Source organism: Oncorhynchus keta, chromosome 2, assembly GCF_023373465.1.
Source record: "Oncorhynchus keta strain PuntledgeMale-10-30-2019 chromosome 2, Oket_V2, whole genome shotgun sequence".
Taxonomy (NCBI): domain Eukaryota; kingdom Metazoa; phylum Chordata; class Actinopteri; order Salmoniformes; family Salmonidae; genus Oncorhynchus; species Oncorhynchus keta.
In genome coordinates this window covers 78,681,209-78,700,856 of record NC_068422.1, presented here as the reverse complement: position 1 = coordinate 78,700,856, position 19,648 = coordinate 78,681,209, and the positions used below count along the sequence as shown (strand labels likewise).

Sequence of the window (19,648 nt, the reverse complement as noted above, 5' to 3'; positions counted from 1 at the left end):
ACTAATCTATAAACATATTAAGTTATTGTTTCAACGTGAAGCATTTGCAAGTTCTCAGAAACTATTGTATTACTGAGAGCTATTGAATTATGAGAAACTACATGTGCATGTACCTTTTATCTAAAGGGAAGGTGAAAGTGACATGTCAATGAAACGTTTAGAATTTGTTTAAATCCAGGCTCTTTATTCCAATGATTAATGTCCCTTCTAATAGGCCTCAGTCAGTGGCTTCCTGTTGTTCATGGCAGGTGGGGTAGAGACACACATTTTTAGCAAAAAATACAATACAAATAAATAAATGTTATTTTGGTGTCACATATCAGTTTGAAAATATATATATATCCCTGAGTTAATAAAGTTGCACACAAACATGGTCTCGTTTTTGTTTTCTTTAAATAATTCTAGCCCCTTGGGTGCTGCCATAGAGTAACATTAGAAGTGTCCATCCAAGAAGGCTCAAGGTCATTGGCCACAGATAAAATTATGTCAAATCACTTTATATGTACAGTAGCTTTGATTGAACTGATCATGTCAACATACTTTCAAAATCTTAGCTAGCAGTCATCATCATGAATTAAGTCGACAATCTACTGGCAAATCCTTTTTAATCCTTCTCATATGAAGAGAAATAATGAAGAGAAATTATAGATAAAACGTATTGGTGCTCATCGGCCATTGGACATAAACAATACACGAGTTGGAAATCACAAATTCAACAATGAGTGGTTTGGAAGGAATCAGTGACGGTGGATAACTGCAAGCATTGCAAAGCAATCACTATCCTGCTATTCAGTGGAGTGGCAGTGTGGTCCCAAATCTGGGATTAATAAGGGGCTCTTTTCCAAGTTTCAAATGTTGAACATTCAACATTGGCTATGCTGTCAATGAAGCATGATTTGTACCACAGTCAAAACAACTGTTAACTCGGAACTGCGAAATCTGACATCAGTGAGTTCAAGACAACTGGGAAATCGGGAATAAACGAGCTCCGACTGAGAAAATACGTTTTGAACGGTCATCCAACTCGGAATTGTAAATCTGTTCTCTTTCGAGAGCTACGGCCTGAAGATCAATTAAATCATCATTATTCGAAATGTTTTCTTTTTCAGAGTTCCCAGTTGTTTTGAATGCACCATAAATCCAGAGAAAGCCAGACTTTGATGACAAAATCTTCCCTCAAAGGACCACCGCGCCACCTTCCTGTTCAAGTGAGCACAGTACAACAAGGTGAGTCTAAAAATGTATTGTATGCTGCTGCATAAATGCTGTAATATTCCAGGGAGATATGTCTATTGTAACTAAGAAAGTAATAATAAGTGTATGTTGTGTTGTAACATGTTAGTAGGCCATATGCCTCACCCTAATAATTTGGTATATTTACCTCTCTTAATTGTGCCTACTGTTCTGACTTGGTGGTACACATGTAGCCTATAACCTGTTTTGGAGAAATGTAATCATTGAATATTGTAAGAGCTTTCATTGTCAGCTTATATGCCCCCTTTATTTATCCTACAGTTCTGACTTGGTGTAGAGGGAGAACACTGTATGAACGGCCCATGTTCTGAATTCTGTTGCTGTACATTTCAAAAGTGCTAAACAAATAGTTATATTGTTATATTGACTACGTCCAACCTAGCTCGCTCTTAATCCCCTCATGCCATAGTTTGTACATCTCAATTGTCATTAGAAACTACATTTGTTTAAGCAAGTCAGACATATTAGCACTTTTTTGTTTTGAAAAGCACTAAATGAGGCTGAATTAACTGTTTTGCTGCGAGACCACGCTCCGCTGATAGCCAGGTGTAGAAGTGATAAGATGTTGAGACAGCTTTATGTAGGCCCTAACAGTTTGTGAGCACCGTTTGTCACTGTTATAGTGCACTTCATGTATTGTTTAGTGTTGTGTTGTGTAGTGGCTTTGCTGGCATGTATCCCACTTTTTGTTATTTTTTGGCCTACCAAGATTTACATGCTAAAATTGCCACAGCTCTCAGTTAACAGTAAAACAAACAGTAAACCTCTGTTTCTGACAGAGGCATAATAATGAAGACTAGTTTATCTGATCAATTTCGTATCAATGTGGCAATATTGGGGGGAAGTCTATAGCCTTATAAGAGTACAAAATGTATCCGATTACAATAAGTATAACCATTGGGGTATTTGTGGGTTAAGTTGAGGTTTAGAGTTTAGTGAATGATTTGCCACAAATTCAATGCTTTTAGTTTTCTAATCATTAAGGACTAACTTATTTCTTGCCACCCATTCTGAAACTGACTGCAGCGATTTGTTAAGTGTTGCAGTGATTTCACTTGCTGTGGTAGCTGATGGCATGATTTGTGTTAATGTTTAATTTATTTGCATTTATAAAGCACTCATTAAGGAGCGTGCCCCTCCACAACAACCCAGTGGCTTACTGAAAAGGTCTTCACTGCTGACCTATGTGGGTGGAAGTCACACATTTTGAAATAAAAGAAGCAAGCTTTAAATCAAACTACAAACTGTAGTCCAGTCTTTTGAATGAACATATGCATATCTTTCAATCAAATAAATAACAGTTAGATCATATGACCATGATTCAACTTATGAAAAGCCTTACAGTCGAATGCGAACATGACATGAGAACATTATGCAAATACTCTGTGATATCGCAGTGCAATTTACCAATTGTTGCTCACTATAGCTAACAGTCTGAAATGGCATCCTACCCCTGGTGGCACGTGGGCCGAATTTGTCCCACAGGGGATCTATATGGCCCCTAAATGGCAACCTTTTCCCCATAAAGTGCACTACTTAGGGTGTCACTTTGAACACGAACATAGCCTTCAACAATTTTCCAGTCAAAACCATCAGCTAGAATATTCTGTCCTGCACTGAGTAACTCTAACAGTTAAGGGGGAGGAGTGTGTGGGCCAAGAGAGGGGTCAAATTCCTCTGACAACAAGGGGGCGGGATTGGATAAAAAATAACGGGGCACACAAAGAGTTTAGGGGCGTTGCTGGTTTTGTTATGAATTTCGTCAAGGAAGTCAAAAGTAGATTATTTTAAAGATTATCGAAGGTTTCAGAGATCTTGATAACATCCAACAGTTATGGCAGGTAAAACAAATATCATTGCATTGCATGGTTAGTAAAAACAAGACAATCTGGACTCTGATCTGCATGTTTGCTTTAAAAACAAACGCAATCTTTTTTGGGCCTTCCTCTGACACATCTTAGGGTGTAATTTTGAACACAACAATTTGCCAGTAAAAAACATCAGTTAGGATGTATTGTCCTGCATTGAGGAAATCTAACAGTTAAGAACTTTTGCATGTCAACAGCAATCTGTGCAATACGCTCTTCCCAAAGACAGTACAGTAGGTTCAACAGTCTATTGCAAGACTGTTTACTCAAATGTTCTTTTCAGATGAAGAGGCCGTGCCCGGTGCAGAGGGTCCCCTTGTCACAGTGACTTTTCAGAGAACTCCTCACAAAAAACAGAAGTACCTGGAGTCTCAACCCAAAGCATTGGGGGTAAATCATCCTGAGCAAATAAATGAAGTGTTGTCTGTGTAGTTTGGCAATCCATTTAAATGTCACTATAATGTATTATGATCTATGAAATGTTATTTAATCTGTAGCTCATTTTACTTTACCTCTCTCTGTTCCTCTCCTCAGGTGGCTCAGATTGCTCTCAGTGTATTCTATATAAGTTCTGTCATTGTCATGTTCACCAACAGCATGGGCATGTTGGTTGAAGATTTAACACGTGTCATTGGATCAGTGTTTGTGAGTGGCCACCATACATGTGCCCCCTGCACTCACTTGATTGATATTAAAAGACAAGCAAAAGAAAGAAGTGAGTGTTGAGACTATGAGTTTGATGTGACTTGTACTGTTGTATTCTCTACAGGTGATCATAGCTGGTAGTTTGGCCATAGCTGCACAGAATCTCCATCTTCCCACTGTAAGTTATGCAATTTGTAGGCGTAAATGTTTTTGACAAAACAGGTGAGATATACTGTATCAGTGGCATTTATTCTGCTCTCAGCTGCTCTCTTCTCCCCCCTCTGTCTCAGCTGAAGGCCTGTCTGGGGATGCAGGTAGTGGCCTGTGTAGCATCAGTGATCAACTTGATCGTCTCTGTGTCAGACATGGCTGGACACAGACATGGTTATAGCTGCTGGATATATGCTGAAATCAACAGCACTGATCACAATGATTCTTGCTATTCAATCACTGTGAGTATGTACAGACAATATGTCAGTATGTGTTGGAAATATTTCAATATAAATGGATATGGAGAAAGAGGATGTTCAAACTGGGATGATCATATTAGATGTTAAAGTGGGCTGAGATTGAGAATGTCCTATCAAATGTTACGAGCAAATATTACTTATCAAATGTGTAAAGAGGCAAATATGTCATACAATAGGAAAAAACATGACACAAAGTACACAATACTCCAATTCTTTTCAACAGGATTCTACTGCACATTACTTTGCTGAGTTGGTCCTGATACAAACTGCTCTCATCGCTATCTCTGTCACGCTGGCTGCCTACTGCTGCAAGGTGGTCAACTGCTGCTCCCCGGGACAACGAATGGTGAGTCAGTGTAGAAATGGAACCTCTAGAATCAGAAACGGACTGGCCATAGGTCAATTCTGGCAAATGCCAGACGGATCCATTGGCCAGTGAGCCAGTCTAAATTGGGGTTTTATCACAGAATTATCATGATTTTTCTTATGATGAGAACAAAAAGGGAAAGAAAATGATCCAGTGAGTTGTAAATGCTCAGGCTAATTTCTAGTCCCATGCAGTCCATGCCTTCCTAGAACAGACATCACCTTGAAATGCGAAGTTCGGTTGGAGGCCAACCAATACTATGCTTGTGGTGTGTCTAAAATGAGCTGAATGGCATTTTCTCATCATTTCAAATATTGTATTTGACCAGATACCGAACAGGTCATCTGAATTATCATCAGTGATTGAATGTTGTTTTAACATTAAGGTTATAATCTCTTAATTCAGTGTGTGAGTTCTGTCTTCTAGCCGGTGATCACACTCCAAGTCCCTCCTACTCAGCAATGAGGAAAGATTCTGTGTGAGGACCAATCAAGACAAGAGATCCAACCCTACTAACCAACCAGCAAAAACATGTGTTATTCTTCAATCAACAAAAAATATTATAGGCCTATATGTCTACACATATAATGAGTGCACAAAACATTAAGAACACTGTGCTTCCCACAGTTGTGTAAAGTTGGCCGGATGTCCTTTAGATGGTGGACCATTCTTGATACACACGGGAAACAATTTCGTGTGAAAAACCCAGCAGCGCAGCAGTTCTTGAGACAAACCGGTGCCCATTCACTCTCTGAAAGGTACACATACACAATACATGTCTCAATTGTCTCAAGGCTTAAAAATCCTTCTTGAACCTGAATTATCATCAGTGATTGAAATAGATAGATAGGTTAACAAGTGATATCAATAAGGGATCATTGCTTTCACCTGGATTAACCTGGTCAACCTATGTCATGGAATGAACAGGTGTTCATAATGTTTTGTGCACTCAGTGTAAGTCACGCTTGATGGATTTCTTTATGCAATGAAAAACGGTTTGACATGATGTAGCCTAATGTGAGTTACATGTTATTAGGGGTCCTAGCAGGTGCAGGAACCCTATTGTTCTGTTCGTGTTCTTGTTGTATTTCCTGGGTCTTCCCCCTTTTGGTCAATATTTCCACAAGCGATTGTTAAAAAGTTGATCAATGGAGGGTTTATAAATGGCTTACAATTCACCAATAAAGTATACCCATTGGTTTACAACCGACTCGGCGGCTGTGTGGGTTAGAGCGTGGTGTTTTCAACACCAGGGGGTTGGAGTTGACTCCCACATTCATAAAGTGACTCAGAGTAGAAGTAACGGTCTTGGATCAGTTTAGTCTTTTAGATCATAATGAATATCAGATTACCCCGACAGGGGGGACCTGATCTTAGATCAGCTCTCCCTTTCAGAGACGATTTATGAATACGGGCCCAGAGGTTCAATTTATATTCAATGCCGCCCCTTTTTGGCTAACAGAGAACTACAAATTCCGCTAGATATGAAGTGCCCATTTCTCCTAATCCATTTGTAGTTGATAGATTTAGAGTAATGGTAAATGGATAACTATAGTGTTATAAACAAGGGTTAGAGGTAAGAGGTACAGGGGCAAGGGTACAGCTACAAAGTCTTATACAAAGCCTAAAGAGCTGAATGAAATCCAAGAGATGAATAAACAGACACATTATTACAGTGATTATATGGATGAGGGCTCGATTCAATCACATTCACGTTAGCCGACACCCGTATATCTGGTGTTTTGACGATGTCGGAGGGGGAAGCGTTTTAGACCAGTCAAATCCACAAGCAGCTCCAGGTGTGGTGACACGGATGGTTTCTCAGAACTGATGGCTTCTACAGTTGTGGCGAGAGTACAGCATTTTAGCTAAGCCTCACCTTTTTCCAAACCTTAACCTAATTCTCCTAACCTGCTAATTTAATTCTCCTAACATGCTACTTTAATTCTCCTGCTACGATACAGCCAGTCATTTTTGTGCTTAATCAGAATAACATAGACCCAGCGCAATGATCTAAGAGCTGGGGTGTGCAAAACCCTGCATGCTTTCTGTCACACATCCTAAACAATTTCCTGCCTTGAAAATGTTTTGAAATGCATAACCTGGTCAAACGAAACATTTTTTTTATTTTTTTTATTTTTACCTTTATTTAACCAGGCAAGTCAGTTAAGAACATATTCTTATTTTCAATGACGGCCTGGGAACAGTGGGGTTAACTGCCTTGTTCAGGGGCAGAACGACAGATTTGTACCTTGTCAGCTCGGGGGTTTGAACTCGCAACCTTCCCAGTTACTAGTCCAACGCTCTAACCACTAGGCTACGCTGCCGCCCAGCATAAAAACAACAAGGTAATAGGATTGGTGGACAATAGTTGACATGTTGTTGTTTAGGGGATTAGCTTTTATTTGTTCCATCCAAAGAGCAAAATAGATAGATAGGTAAGACTTGACTTCCAGGTTTTCTGAGGCTTGTCTGATACTTTGCTTATCCAGTGTGTCGACAGCTGTAGAGGAAGTTACAGGACCTTCATTTACTGTCTCCCCTTAGAGAAATAATGTGTTGGTGGATGATCATGGAGTTGAGGAAAATAAACCTAGAGAACCAGTTGACTGTAGTTTATCAGTCCTCTGTTCTTTATGAGTAGGTTCTACAGGGCAACAACAACCTGACTCTGACTCCTATCAACCTGCCTCATTAGATGGATACAGGCTGCATCTCAAATAGAACATTACTTGGTGTGCCATCTTTATCCAAAATGTTACCCTTTTCCCTATATAATGCACTACTTAGGGTGTCATTTTGAACACAGACATAGTCTACGACAATATTCAAGTCAAAACCATCAGTTAGAATATTCTGTCCAGCACTGAGGAACTCTAACAGTTAAGGGGGAGGAGTGTGTGGGCCTAGAGAGGGGTCAAATTCCTCTGACAACAAGGGGGCGGGATTGGATAAAAAATAACGGGGCACACAAAGAGTTTAGGGGCGTTGGTGGTTTTGTTATGAATTTCGTCAAGGAAGTCAAAAGTAGACTATTTTAAAGATTATCGAAGGCTTCAGAGATCTTGATAACATCCAACAGTTATGGCAGGTAAAACAAATATCATTGCATTGCATGGTTAGTAAAAACAAAACAATCTGGACTCTGATCTGCATGTTTGCTTTAAAAACAAACGCAATCTTTTTTGGGCCTTCCTCTGACACATCTTAGGGTGTAATTTTGAACACAACAATTTGCCAGTAAAAAACATCAGTTAGGATGTATTGTCCTGCATTGAGGAAATCTAACAGTTAAGAACTTTTGCATGTCAACAGCAATCTGTGCAATACGCTCTTCCCAAAGACAGTACAGTAGGTTCAACAGTCTATTGCAAGACTGTTTACTCAAATGTTCTTTTCAGATGAAGAGGCCGTGCCCGGTGCAGAGGGTCCCCTTGTCACAGTGACTTTTCAGAGAACTCCTCACAAAAAACAGAAGTACCTGGAGTCTCAACCCAAAGCATTGGGGGTAAATCATCCTGAGCAAATAAATGAAGTGTTGTCTGTGTAGTTTGGCAATCCATTTAAATGTCACTATAATGTATTATGATCTATGAAATGTTATTTAATCTGTAGCTCATTTTACTTTACCTCTCTCTGTTCCTCTCCTCAGGTGGCTCAGATTGCTCTCAGTGTATTCTATATAAGTTCTGTCATTGTCATGTTCACCAACAGCATGGGCATGTCGGTTGAAGATTTAACACATGTCATTGGATCAGTGTTTGTGAGTGGCCACCATACATGTGCCCCCTGCACTCACTTGATTGATATTAAAAGACAAGCAAATGAAGGAATTGAGTGTTGAGACTATGAGTTTGATGTGACTTGTACTGTTGTATTCTCTACAGGTGATCATAGCTGGTAGTTTGGCCATAGCTGCACAGAATCTCCATCTTCCCACTGTAAGTTATGCAATTTGTAGGCGTAAATGTTTTTGACAAAACAGGTGAGATATACTGTATCAGTGGCATTTATTCTGCTCTCAGCTGCTCTCTTCTCCCCCCTCTGTCTCAGCTGAAGGCCTGTCTGGGGATGCAGGTAGTGGCCTGTGTAGCATCAGTGATCAACTTGATCGTCTCTGTGTCAGACATGGATGGACACAGACATGGTTATAGCTGCTGGATATATGCTGAAATCAACAGCACTGATCACAATGATTCTTGCTATTCAATCACTGTGAGTATGTACAGACAATATGTCAGTATGTGTTGGAAATATTTCAATATAAATGGATATGGAGAAAGAGGATGTTCAAACTGGGATGATCATATTAGATGTTAAAGTGGGCTGAGATTGAGAATGTCCTATCAAATGTTACGAGCAAATATTACTTATCAAATATGTAAAGAGGCAAATATGTCATACAATAGGAAAAAACATGACACAAAGTACACAATACTCCAATTCTTTTCAACAGGATTCTACTGCACCATACTTTGCTGAGTTGATCCTGATACAAACTGCTCTCATCGCTATCTCTGTCACGCTGGCTGCCTACTGCTGCAAGGTGGTCAACTGCTGCTCCCCGGGACAACGAATGGTGAGTCAGTGTAGAAATGGAACCTCTAGAATCAGAAACGGACTGGCCATAGGTCAATTCTGGCAAATGCCAGACGGATCCATTGGCCAGTGAGCCAGTCTAAATTGGGGTTTTATCACAGAATTATCATGATTTTTCTTATGATGGAAAGAAAATTATCCAGTGAGTTGTAAATGCTCAGGCTAATTTCTAGTCCCATGCAGTCCATGCCTTCCTAGAACAGACATCACCTTGAAATGCGAAGTTCGGTTGGAGGCCAACCAATACTATGCTTGTGGTGTGTCTAAAATGAGCTGAATGGCATTTTCTCATCATTTCAAATATTGTATTTGACCAGATACCGAACAGGTCATCTGAATTATCATCAGTGATTGAATGTTGTTTTAACATTAAGGTTATAATCTCTTAATTCAGTGTGTGCGTTCTGTCTTCTAGCCGGTGATCACACTCCAAGTCCCTCCTACTCAGCAATGAGGAAAGATTCTGTGTGAGGACCAATCAAGACAAGAGATCCAACCCTACTAACCAACCAGCAAAAACATGTGTTATTCTTCAATCAACAAAAATATTATAGGCCTATATGTCTACACATATAATGAGTGCACAAAACATTAAGAACACTGTGCTTCCCACAGTTGTGTAAAGTTGGCCGGATGTCCTTTAGATGGTGGACCATTCTTGATACACACGGGAAACAATTTCGTGTGAAAAACCCAGCAGCGCAGCAGTTCTTGAGACAAACCGGTGCCCATTCACTCTCTGAAAGGTACACATACACAATACATGTCTCAATTGTCTCAAGGCTTAAAAATCCTTCTTGAACCTGAATTATCATCAGTGATTGAAATAGATAGATAGGTTAACAAGTGATATCAATAAGGGATCATTGCTTTCACCTGGATTAACCTGGTCAACCTATGTCATGGAATGAACAGGTGTTCATAATGTTTTGTGCACTCAGTGTAAGTCACGCTTGATGGATTTCTTTATGCAATGAAAAACGGTTTGACATGATGTAGCCTAATGTGAGTTACATGTTATTAGGGGTCCTAGCAGGTGCAGGAACCCTATTGTTCTGTTCGTGTTCTTGTTGTATTTCCTGGGTCTTCCCCCTTTTGGTCAATATTTCCACAAGCGATTGTTAAAAAGTTGATCAATGGAGGGTTTATAAATGGCTTACAATTCACCAATAAAGTATACCCATTGGTTTACAACCGACTCGGCGGCTGTGTGGGTTAGAGCGTGGTGTTTTCAACACCAGGGGGTTGGAGTTGACTCCCACATTCATAAAGTGACTCAGAGTAGAAGTAACGGTCTTGGATCAGTTTAGTCTTTCAGATCATAATGAATATCAGATTACCCCGACAGGGGGGACCTGATCCTAGATCAGCTCTCCCTTTCAGAGACGATTTATGAATACGGGCCCAGAGGTTCAATTTATATTCAATGCCGCCCCTTTTTGGCTAACAGAGAACTACAAATTCCGCTAGATATGAAGTGCCCATTTCTCCTAATCCATTTGTAGTTGATAGATTTAGAGTAATGGTAAATGGATAACTATAGTGTTATAAACAAGGGTTAGAGGTAAGAGGTACAGGGGCAAGGGTACAGCTACAAAGTCTTATACAAAGCCTAAAGAGCTGAATGAAATCCAAGAGATGAATAAACAGACACATTATTACAGTGATTATATGGATGAGGGCTCGATTCAATCAGATTCACGTTAGCCGACACCCGTATATCTGGTGTTTTGACGATGTCGGAGGGGGAAGCGTTTTAGACCAGTCAAATCCACAAGCAGCTCCAGGTGTGGTGACACGGATGGTTTCTCAGAACTGATGGCTTCTACAGTTGTGGCGAGAGTACAGCATTTTAGCAAAGCCTCACCTTTTTCCAAACCTTAACCTAATTCTCCTAACCTGCTAATTTAATTCTCCTAACATGCTACTTTAATTCTCCTGCTACGATACAGCCAGTCATTTTTGTGCTTAATCAGAATAACATAGACCCAGCGCAATGATCTAAGAGCTGGGGTGTGCAAAACCCTGCATGCTTTCTGTCACACATCCTAAACAATTTCCTGCCTTGAAAATGTTTTGAAATGCATAACCTGGTCAAACGAAACATAAAAACAACAAGGTAATAGGATTGGTGGACAATAGTTGACATGTTGTTGTTTAGGGGATTAGCTTTTATTTGTTCCATCCAAAGAGCAAAATAGATAGATAGGTAAGACTTGACTTCCTGGTTTTCTGAGGCTTGTCTGATACTTTGCTTATCCAGTGTGTCGACAGCTGTAGAGGAAGTTACAGGACCTTCATTTACTGTCTCCCCTTAGAGAAATAATGTGTTGGTGGATGATCATGGAGTTGAGGAAAATAAACCTAGAGAACCAGTTGACTGTAGTTTATCAGTCCTCTGTTCTTTATGAGTAGGTTCTACAGGGCAACAACAACCTGACTCTGACTCCTATCAACCTGCCTCATTAGATGGATACAGGCTGCATATCAAATAGAACATTACTTGGTGTGCCATCTTTATCCAAAATGTTACCCTTTTCCCTATATAATGCACTACTTAGGGTGTCATTTTGAACACAGACATAGTCTACGACAATTTTCAAGTCAAAACCATCAGTTAGAATATTCTGTCCTGCACTGAGGAACTCTAACAGTTAAGGGGGAGGAGTGTGTGGGCCTAGAGAGGGGTCAAATTCCTCTGACAACAAGGGGGCGGGATTGGATAAAAAATAACGGGGCACACAAAGAGTTTAGGGGCGTTGGTGGTTTTGTTATGAATTTCGTCATGGAAGTCAAAAGTAGACTATTTTAAAGATTATCAAAGATTTCAGACATCTTGATAACATCCAACAGTTATGGCAGGTAAAACAAATATTGCATTGCTTGGTTAGTAAAAACAAGACAATCTGGACTCTGATCTGCAAGTTTGTATTAAAAATAAAATCAATCTCATACCAGAACATTTGCATGTGAACAGAAATCGTCTCAATATGCTTTTCCCAAAAACCTTTGCAGTAGGTTCAGAAGTCAAGGGGTCAAGGGGTCTGAATACTTTCCGAATGCACTGTAAATGCTAAAGTGATGCTTATATTAGATATTAAAGACGGCTGATATTGAGAATTTCCTATGAAATGCTACATGCAAATATTACTTATTGGATGTGTAGAGGCAACTACACAATATATATAAAAGTACAGTATGTGGACACCCCTTCAAATTAGTGGATTCGGCTATTTCGGCCACACCTGTTGCTGACAGCTGAATAAAATCGAGCACACCGTCATGTAATCTCCGTAGACAAACATTGGCAGTAGAATGGCTTTACTGAAGAGCTCAGTGACTTTCAATGTTGCACCGTCATAAGATGCCACTTTCGAAGTCAGTACGTCTAATTTCTGCCTTGTTTAAACTGTCCGTCCACTGTAAGTGCTGTTAATTTGAAGTGGAAATATCTTGGAGCAAAATCGTCTCTGCTCTAAAATGGTAGGCCACACAAGCTCACAGGATGGGACCTCCGAGTGCTGAAGCACATAGTGGGTAAAAATGGTCTGTCCTCAGTTGCAACATTCACTGCAGAGATCCAAACTGCCCCTGGAAGCAACTCAGCACGAGATCTGTTCATCAATGTTCCAAAATCTAGTTGAAAGCCTTCCAAGAAGAGAGGAGGCTGTTATAGCAGCAAAGGGGGGACCAACTCCATATTAATACCTATGATTTGGAATGAGGTATCCACATACTTTTGGTCATGTAGTGTATGTCATACAATGGGAAAGAAAACACGAAAGAAAGTACACAATGCTCCAATTCTTGTCAACAGAATTCTGTTATACATTACTTTGCTGAATTGTTCCTGATACAAACTGCTCTCATCGCTATCTCTGTCACGCTGGCTGCCTACTGCTGCAAGGTGGTCAACTGCTGCTCCCCGGGACAACGAATGGTGAGTCAGTGTAGAAATGGAACCTCTAGAATCAGAAACGGACTGGCCATAGTCAGATCTGGCAAATGCCAGACGGGTCCATTGGCAAATAGGCCCGTCTAAATTGGGGTTTTGGTGCAAAATGTTCATGATTTGGTTTATGATGAGGACAACAAGGGGATTTTTCCCTCCAATTTCATGCAGTCCACCCTGCTTACAACAGAAATCACCTTGAAATGCAAAGTTTGGTTGGAGACCTACCAATACTATGCCTGTGGTGTGTCTAGAATGGGCTGAGTGGCCTTTTCTCATCATTCAAATATTGTATTTGATCAGATAATCTGAATTATCATCAGTAATGGAATGTTGTTATAACATGACTGTTATAATGTCTTAATTGAGTGTGTGAGTTCTCTCTTCTAGCCAGTGATCAAGGTCCAAGTCCCTCCTGCTCAGCAATGAGGAGAGATTCTGTGTGAGGACCTATTAAGACATACAATCCAACCCCCTAACCAACCAGCAAAAGCATTATACTTTTCTTAGACTTCCATCAACTGACATATTGTAGGCCTATATGCCTACACGTTTGTCAGACCGATGGATTTGTTATTCTTATTAAAAACTGCTTGGAATGGTGTAGCCTAATGTGAGTTATATTTTAATATGGGTCCTAGCGGGTTGGTGGAACTGTGATGGAAAACATTTTGTTGGTGCTTTTCTATTTGTCAATTGCTGTGTTCTATGTTTGTGCTTTTCTATAAACCAATTTCTGTGTTCATGCAAGTGACTGATTAAACTAATCATGAAAGTTATTGTATTGTTTCTATTCAGTGAGCAACTAGCTGTCACAGTCCATGTTTCTCAAACTTCAAATTTAAAAGTTGCTTCAAATGTCAAATGTACAAGTATTTACTGTTAAATTTAGCCATTAACCCTCAAATTTTTAAGGTTAAGGTATCAGGTTTCAGGTTAGACCCAAGTGCACACTGTGTTGAAGTAACAAAGTTTATTGCAACAACAGGGGCAGGCAAACGACAGGTAAAGGCAGGCAGGGGTTGATAATCCAGAGTAGCGGAAAAGGTACAGGACGGCAGGCAGGCTCAGGGTCGCTGGTTAAGTTGAACAAACAAGACAGACTGACAGAGAAACACAGGTATAAATACCCTGGGGATAAGTGGCAGTCAGACATGGTTTTAACTCTAGACACAGGAAAGGTAGGACAAATATGGAGGGTATGGGGCAACAGAGGACGAACAGCAGAGGGGCTAATGATCTTGAAGTGGGGGGGAAAGGTCTCGGCTTTTGGGGTAGTAGCCGTGGCACTATAGAGGTGTGCCTCCCTCGTTGCGGGCCCCGGTCTGGGCACCCTCGTTGCGGGCCCCGGTCTGGGCAAACTCGTTGCGGGCCCCGGACTGGGCACCCTCGTTGCGGGCCCCGGTGTGGGCACCCTCGTTGCGGGCCCCGGTCTGGGCACCCTCGTTGCGGGCCCCGGTCTGGGCACCCTCGTTGCGGGCCCTGGTCTGGGCACCCTCGTTGCGGGCCCCGGTCTGGGCACCCTCGTTGCGGGCCCCGGTCTGGGCACCCTCGTTGCGGGCCCCGGTCTGGGCAAACTCGTTGCGGGCCCCGGACTGGGCACCCTCGTTGCGGGCCACGGTGTGGGCACCCTCGTTGCGGGCCCCGGTCTGGGCACCCTCGTTGTGGGCCCCGGACTGGAGAATGTTGCTGGAGACTCCGGACTGGAGACCGTCGCTGGAGACTCTGGACTGGGGACCCTCACTGATGGGAGGAGACGTATAGACAGCCTGGTGCGTGGGGATGCCACAGGGCCCACCAGGCTGGGGAGACATACAGGCGGCCTGGTCCTTAGAGGAGGCACAGGATAGACCGGGCTGTGGGGTAGCACTGGAGATCTGGTGCGTAGCCTTGGCACCACTCCTCCAGGCTGAATGCCCACTTTAGCCCGGCACCTCCCGAGCGCAGGCACAGGTCGAACCGGGCTGTGGGGGAGCACTGGAGATCTGGTGCTTACCACGTGCACCTCTCCTTTTGGCTTCATGCCCACTTTAGCCCGGCACGTGCGGGAAGCCGGAACAGGCTGCACTGGGTTCTCCTGGTGAACTGGGGATACCGTGCATAGAGCTGGCGCAGGATAACCCTGGCTGAATGCCAACTCTAGCACGGCAACAGCGGGGAGCTTGCAGAGAGCGCACCAGGCTATGAGAGCGCACTGGAGACACACGGCGCAGAGCCGCATAACCTGGTGCCTGACTAGTCACTCTCTCCCCACGGTAAGCACGGGGAGTTGGCTCAGGACTATAACCTGACTCCGCCAATCTCCCCGTGTGTCCCCCCAAAACATTTTTTTTGGGGGCTGCCTCTCGTGCCTGCTTCGCTGACTTGCCTCCTCATATCGCTGCCGCTCTGCTTTAGCTGCCTCCAGTTCCCAAGACAGCTGTCCCTGATTGAGAACCATACCCGGCCAAAACAAAGAAATACAAAAACATAGAAAATAGAACATAGAATGTCCACCCAAATCACACCCTGACCAAACCCAAAATAGAGACATAAAAAGCTCAGGGTCAGGGCCTTGAAGATGACCGGCAAGTTGTCACTTGCTATGCTATGCCACTGCTATGTCAATACCATGCCCTTCCAATGCACTCAAAATCATTTCAGAAATGTCACTGCCTGTCTTTCTAGCAAAGTCTTTAAGTTCAAGAAAACGTTCCGTTATTTCCATTCACCTGTTCCCTGAACTTTATCTTTGTGTACATATCTCAACAATAATACATTTTGCTCAGTAAGGGAAATGTCTGGAGTTGCACCACATATAACCAAGTAATAGATCGCATCTTCTCTTTCATAAAGTATTGTTTTCAAAACCCTTTGACCACATATTCCTATGAACTCGTTTTGGCTCTCAGGGCTGAGGTAATGAGTCAGTTGTGTTCACTATTAAGTTTCATTAAATAGTACCCGCAAAACACCAGTCTCAACGTCAACGGTGAAGAGGCGACTCCGGGATTCTGGCCTTCTAGGCAGAGTTCCTCTGTCCAGTGTCTGTGTTCTTTTACCCTTCTTAATCTATTATTTTTATTGGTCAGTCTGAGATATGGCTTTTTCTTTGCAACTCTGTCTAGGAGGCCAGCATCCCGGAGTCGCCTCTTCACTGTTGACGTTGAGACTGGTGTTTGGCGGGGACTATTTAATGAAGCTGCCAGTTGAGGACGTGTGAGGCATCTGTTTCTCAAACAAGACACTCTAATGTACTTGTCCTCTTGCTCAGTTGTGCACTGAGGCCTCCCACTCCTCTTTCTATTCTGGTAAGAGCCCATTTGCGCTGTTCTGTGAAGGGAGTAGTACACAGAGTTGTACGAGATCTTCAGTTTCTTGGCAAATTCTCGCATGGAATAGCCTTCATTTTTCAGAACAAGAATAGACTGTCTAGTTTCAGAAGAAAGTTCTTTGTTTCTGGCCATTTTGAGCCTGTAATCGAACCCACAAATGCTGATACTCCAGATACTCAACTAGTCTAAAGAAGGCCAGTTGTATTGCTTCTTTAATCAGTACAACAGTTTTCAGTTGTGCTAACATAATTGCAAAAGGGTTTTCTAATGATCAATTTGCCTTTTAAAATTATAAACTTGGATTAGCTAACACAACGTGCCATTGGAACACAGGAGTGATGGTTGCTGATAATGGGCCTCTGTACGCCTGTATAGATATTCCCTTAAAAATAGATATTCCCTGTTTCCAGCTACAATAGTCATTTGCAACATTAACAATAAGTAAGAACCCAAATTATCATTGAGTAGCTAAAGTAGTTTTAAATGCATTCTGCTAGGTCCTATTGTCATACCCAATAATATATGCTGTAGTGGTATAATGCAACCACTTGAGGGAACTGTTGTGTAAATTAGAGCACGCTATCTGTTGACGAGACTGGACTGAGGCCCCATCTCTTATCACTTTCTATTATCTTTCAGCTTCAAACCTTCTACAGAACTCAATCACAGAAATTACTGATGCACAAATGATCAGATATAGGGATGTTTTTTTTCACCCACATCCTAACTCTGTCTGCAGGGTTCACTGTGATCCTTTACCAAGACATTTAGCCAGTTAATTGCCATTCATCTAAATTGGGAAATCATTTGACATGAGACGATGATTCATTGACTGTGTTTTGACAACTCATTCTAAATAAAACAGCTCAGGTAGAAATGGTAATGCTGTTTCCTCCAACAACAATAAAATACTACAATTCTTATGAATACTAACAGTATGCAGTGGTGGTGTGGGAGAAATAAATAGTTTAGCCATTGGGAGCATGTATCTATTCATCATGCTCACATGCTGTGTTTCTGATGTAATCTCATAAAAACACAACCATGGAAACAGCAGCATTCTGATTGCCATCTACTCCTCATGCATTCTTTGATCTGAGAAATGAAATATCAGCAGAACATTTTTTGAGGGGGGTGTCTGTTGTTTTATTATTATTATATTATTATTGTTTCCTCCTGTGTGCCATGATTAGTTCAATGTCTTTTTCATTATGTTCTGAGGGCGAGATCTTCAAAAGTCAGACAAAGGAAGTATGTAATCAAAGGCAGACTGGGTGATTTTAAAGTCAGTTTCTTCCTAAATCTGACAAGGACACAATCCTACCACAGGGAGTAGCAGAGTGTCACACAATTGTCTTTATCCAACCAGCACAGCATAGTTATTGCTCTATCTAATGTTCTGTAATATGAACTAGGGGTTGTGGCCTGGTCTGAGTCAATTTCAATTCAATTGTACACTGTGCTTTTGTAACCAATCATTTAACCCCGTCTGACCATGGGCATGAATATCTGTGACCATTTAATAAAATGTTGCTTGTTTATTGTGAATTCCTGGATGTGGTACGTACAGATGTTATTGTGCTGTTCATACACAGTCTTTGCATTTTCTAAATGATGCACTGTGACTGTTGACACAGCTGTATGATTTGTGTAAAAATTTAGAAAGCAGACAAAATACATCTTATAGAGTAATATACAGCATTTCTTCTTCTCTTATAGCTGAAAGTATACCCATTCCAGGAGCAATGATGCGAGCCAAGTCTCTACAGAGTACAGACCATTCCTACTAATTTCCTCCCTCAGTGATGAGGTGATTTTTGGGTCTATATGGGTCTCCAACAGTGCGGGACAACTTCTTGAATCTTGCCCAGACGTATAATGTTTTTCACAGATATGTTATAGAGAGTCTGGCTGCATTGTGTGTCTGATGATTAAGGGGTGGAAAAACAATCCCCAAATTGTTTGGAGTCTATACAGTCCTGCTGATATCATCTTGGTGCTAATTGTATCTCTCAGGCCAATTAGAAATCTCTGAACAAACAAACAGGGAGTCAGATGACAGAAGAACTAGGATCTAGCTGTCACTCTTATGCTTGTTCTTTAGTGTAAAAAGATAGTAAGGACTAGTGTCTGGGTGCAAATGTCTTGACACACCAGTCACCACCAAGCTCCTATGCTCTGGGTCATTGGTTGTAATGAAAGGTCAAACTGATGTTGATCTGACGATGTGGTGCAGGCCTGTGAGCTCTGCAATGGACACCCAGTGACAGACTGACATGCCTATGAACAGCCAAGCCTGGGACTCCTTCATATATGTACGGTAGCCTCTGGCTTGTTCTAACCACAGTATGTATCCAGCTACATACAGATCCCTGGACCTGAGCAATGGACCAGTAAAGGGGAATCAAGACAGCGATGGGACTCCAAGTTTCTATGGTCCTCCAGATCACCCTGTGAAAGAGAAGGAGAGAGAGAAAGAGGGGGATTTTAGAGGGAGATAATGTTCATTTCTCCACAATACCCACAGAGAGCCCCAGCCAAACCCGACATGGCGGAAATGTTTATCAGCATGTGGTTTATTGGACATTAAAGTAAGGTCCTGCTACATATGGACTCAATTCAGCTCCCTGAGCTGCACTAAAGCAGCTGCAAAGCACTAAATAACTTAACTCCACACAGCCATTTTAAACTGATGGCTATGAATAATATAGCACAGCCCAGCCATTGCAGGCTTATGGCAGTGAATAACGTAGTTCAGCACAGTTGTTTCATCATCATGCATTTTTCTGCTCTTAAGATATCAAAAACATGTGGTGAGCTTGACTTTAGGCCAGGTGCATTGAGTGTGCACGTAATGTGGTAGAAAAAATGTAGGCTAGGAGTTGTTTTGAATGCTAAGATATTGAAATACAAGATGTATGATTGTGGATGTGACTGCAAAATAAATCTGGACCGCTTTTGCTTTGTGCTTGGTGTTAGATCAGTTAGACAAGGATAGGGCTGGAAGGGTAGAGTAGGTCCATCCAGAACCTGATAGGATCAGTCACAGAGACATTCTCTATTTCCTTATCAGTGTTTGGACAGGAATGTACTGTAGGCTATCTCTGACTGGTACCTATTACTACCGGTCTGTAAATTGGCTCCATGGTTCCTTAGCCATCATCAGTAGCTGTATATGT

The 19,648-nt window shown here is 41.7% G+C and overlaps 2 protein-coding genes across 3 annotated transcripts; both read left to right on the top strand.

The window, feature by feature from the left end:
- The first annotated feature begins 2,941 nt into the window (after positions 1 to 2,941).
- On the top strand, positions 2,942 to 5,810 carry LOC127913154 (uncharacterized). Of its 2 annotated transcripts, XM_052484706.1 has the most exons (7): positions 2,942 to 3,095; positions 3,406 to 3,512; positions 3,657 to 3,767; positions 3,892 to 3,945; positions 4,058 to 4,219; positions 4,461 to 4,583; positions 5,031 to 5,810. In XM_052484706.1, the coding sequence occupies exons 1-7, from the start codon at positions 3,089 to 3,091 to the stop codon at positions 5,067 to 5,069; spliced, it is 603 nt and encodes a 200-aa protein (XP_052340666.1). In that variant the 5' UTR covers positions 2,942 to 3,088; the 3' UTR covers positions 5,070 to 5,810. The 2 variants fall into 2 exon arrangements, with proteins under 2 accessions (XP_052340666.1, XP_052340672.1); XM_052484712.1 differs by lacking the exon at positions 3,657 to 3,767.
- Positions 5,811 to 7,526: 1,716 nt separating this feature from the next.
- LOC118375572 (uncharacterized) lies at positions 7,527 to 10,397 on the top strand. Its single transcript, XM_035762146.2, has 7 exons — positions 7,527 to 7,695; positions 8,006 to 8,112; positions 8,257 to 8,367; positions 8,492 to 8,545; positions 8,658 to 8,819; positions 9,061 to 9,183; positions 9,619 to 10,397. The coding sequence occupies exons 1-7, from the start codon at positions 7,689 to 7,691 to the stop codon at positions 9,655 to 9,657; spliced, it is 603 nt and encodes a 200-aa protein (XP_035618039.2). The 5' UTR covers positions 7,527 to 7,688; the 3' UTR covers positions 9,658 to 10,397.
- The last annotated feature ends 9,251 nt before the right edge of the window (positions 10,398 to 19,648 follow it).

Bases quoted from the DNA above. Each gene is read 5' to 3' on its own strand.
- LOC118375572 (XM_035762146.2), top strand. The intron at 8,820-9,060 runs GTGAGTATGTAC...TCTTTTCAACAG, and splicing joins ATTCTTGCTATTCAATCACT to GATTCTACTGCACCATACTT. The intron at 9,184-9,618 runs GTGAGTCAGTGT...TCTGTCTTCTAG, and splicing joins GCTCCCCGGGACAACGAATG to CCGGTGATCACACTCCAAGT.
- LOC127913154 (XM_052484706.1), top strand. The intron at 3,513-3,656 runs GTAAATCATCCT...TCCTCTCCTCAG, and splicing joins CTCAACCCAAAGCATTGGGG to GTGGCTCAGATTGCTCTCAG. The intron at 4,220-4,460 runs GTGAGTATGTAC...TCTTTTCAACAG, and splicing joins ATTCTTGCTATTCAATCACT to GATTCTACTGCACATTACTT.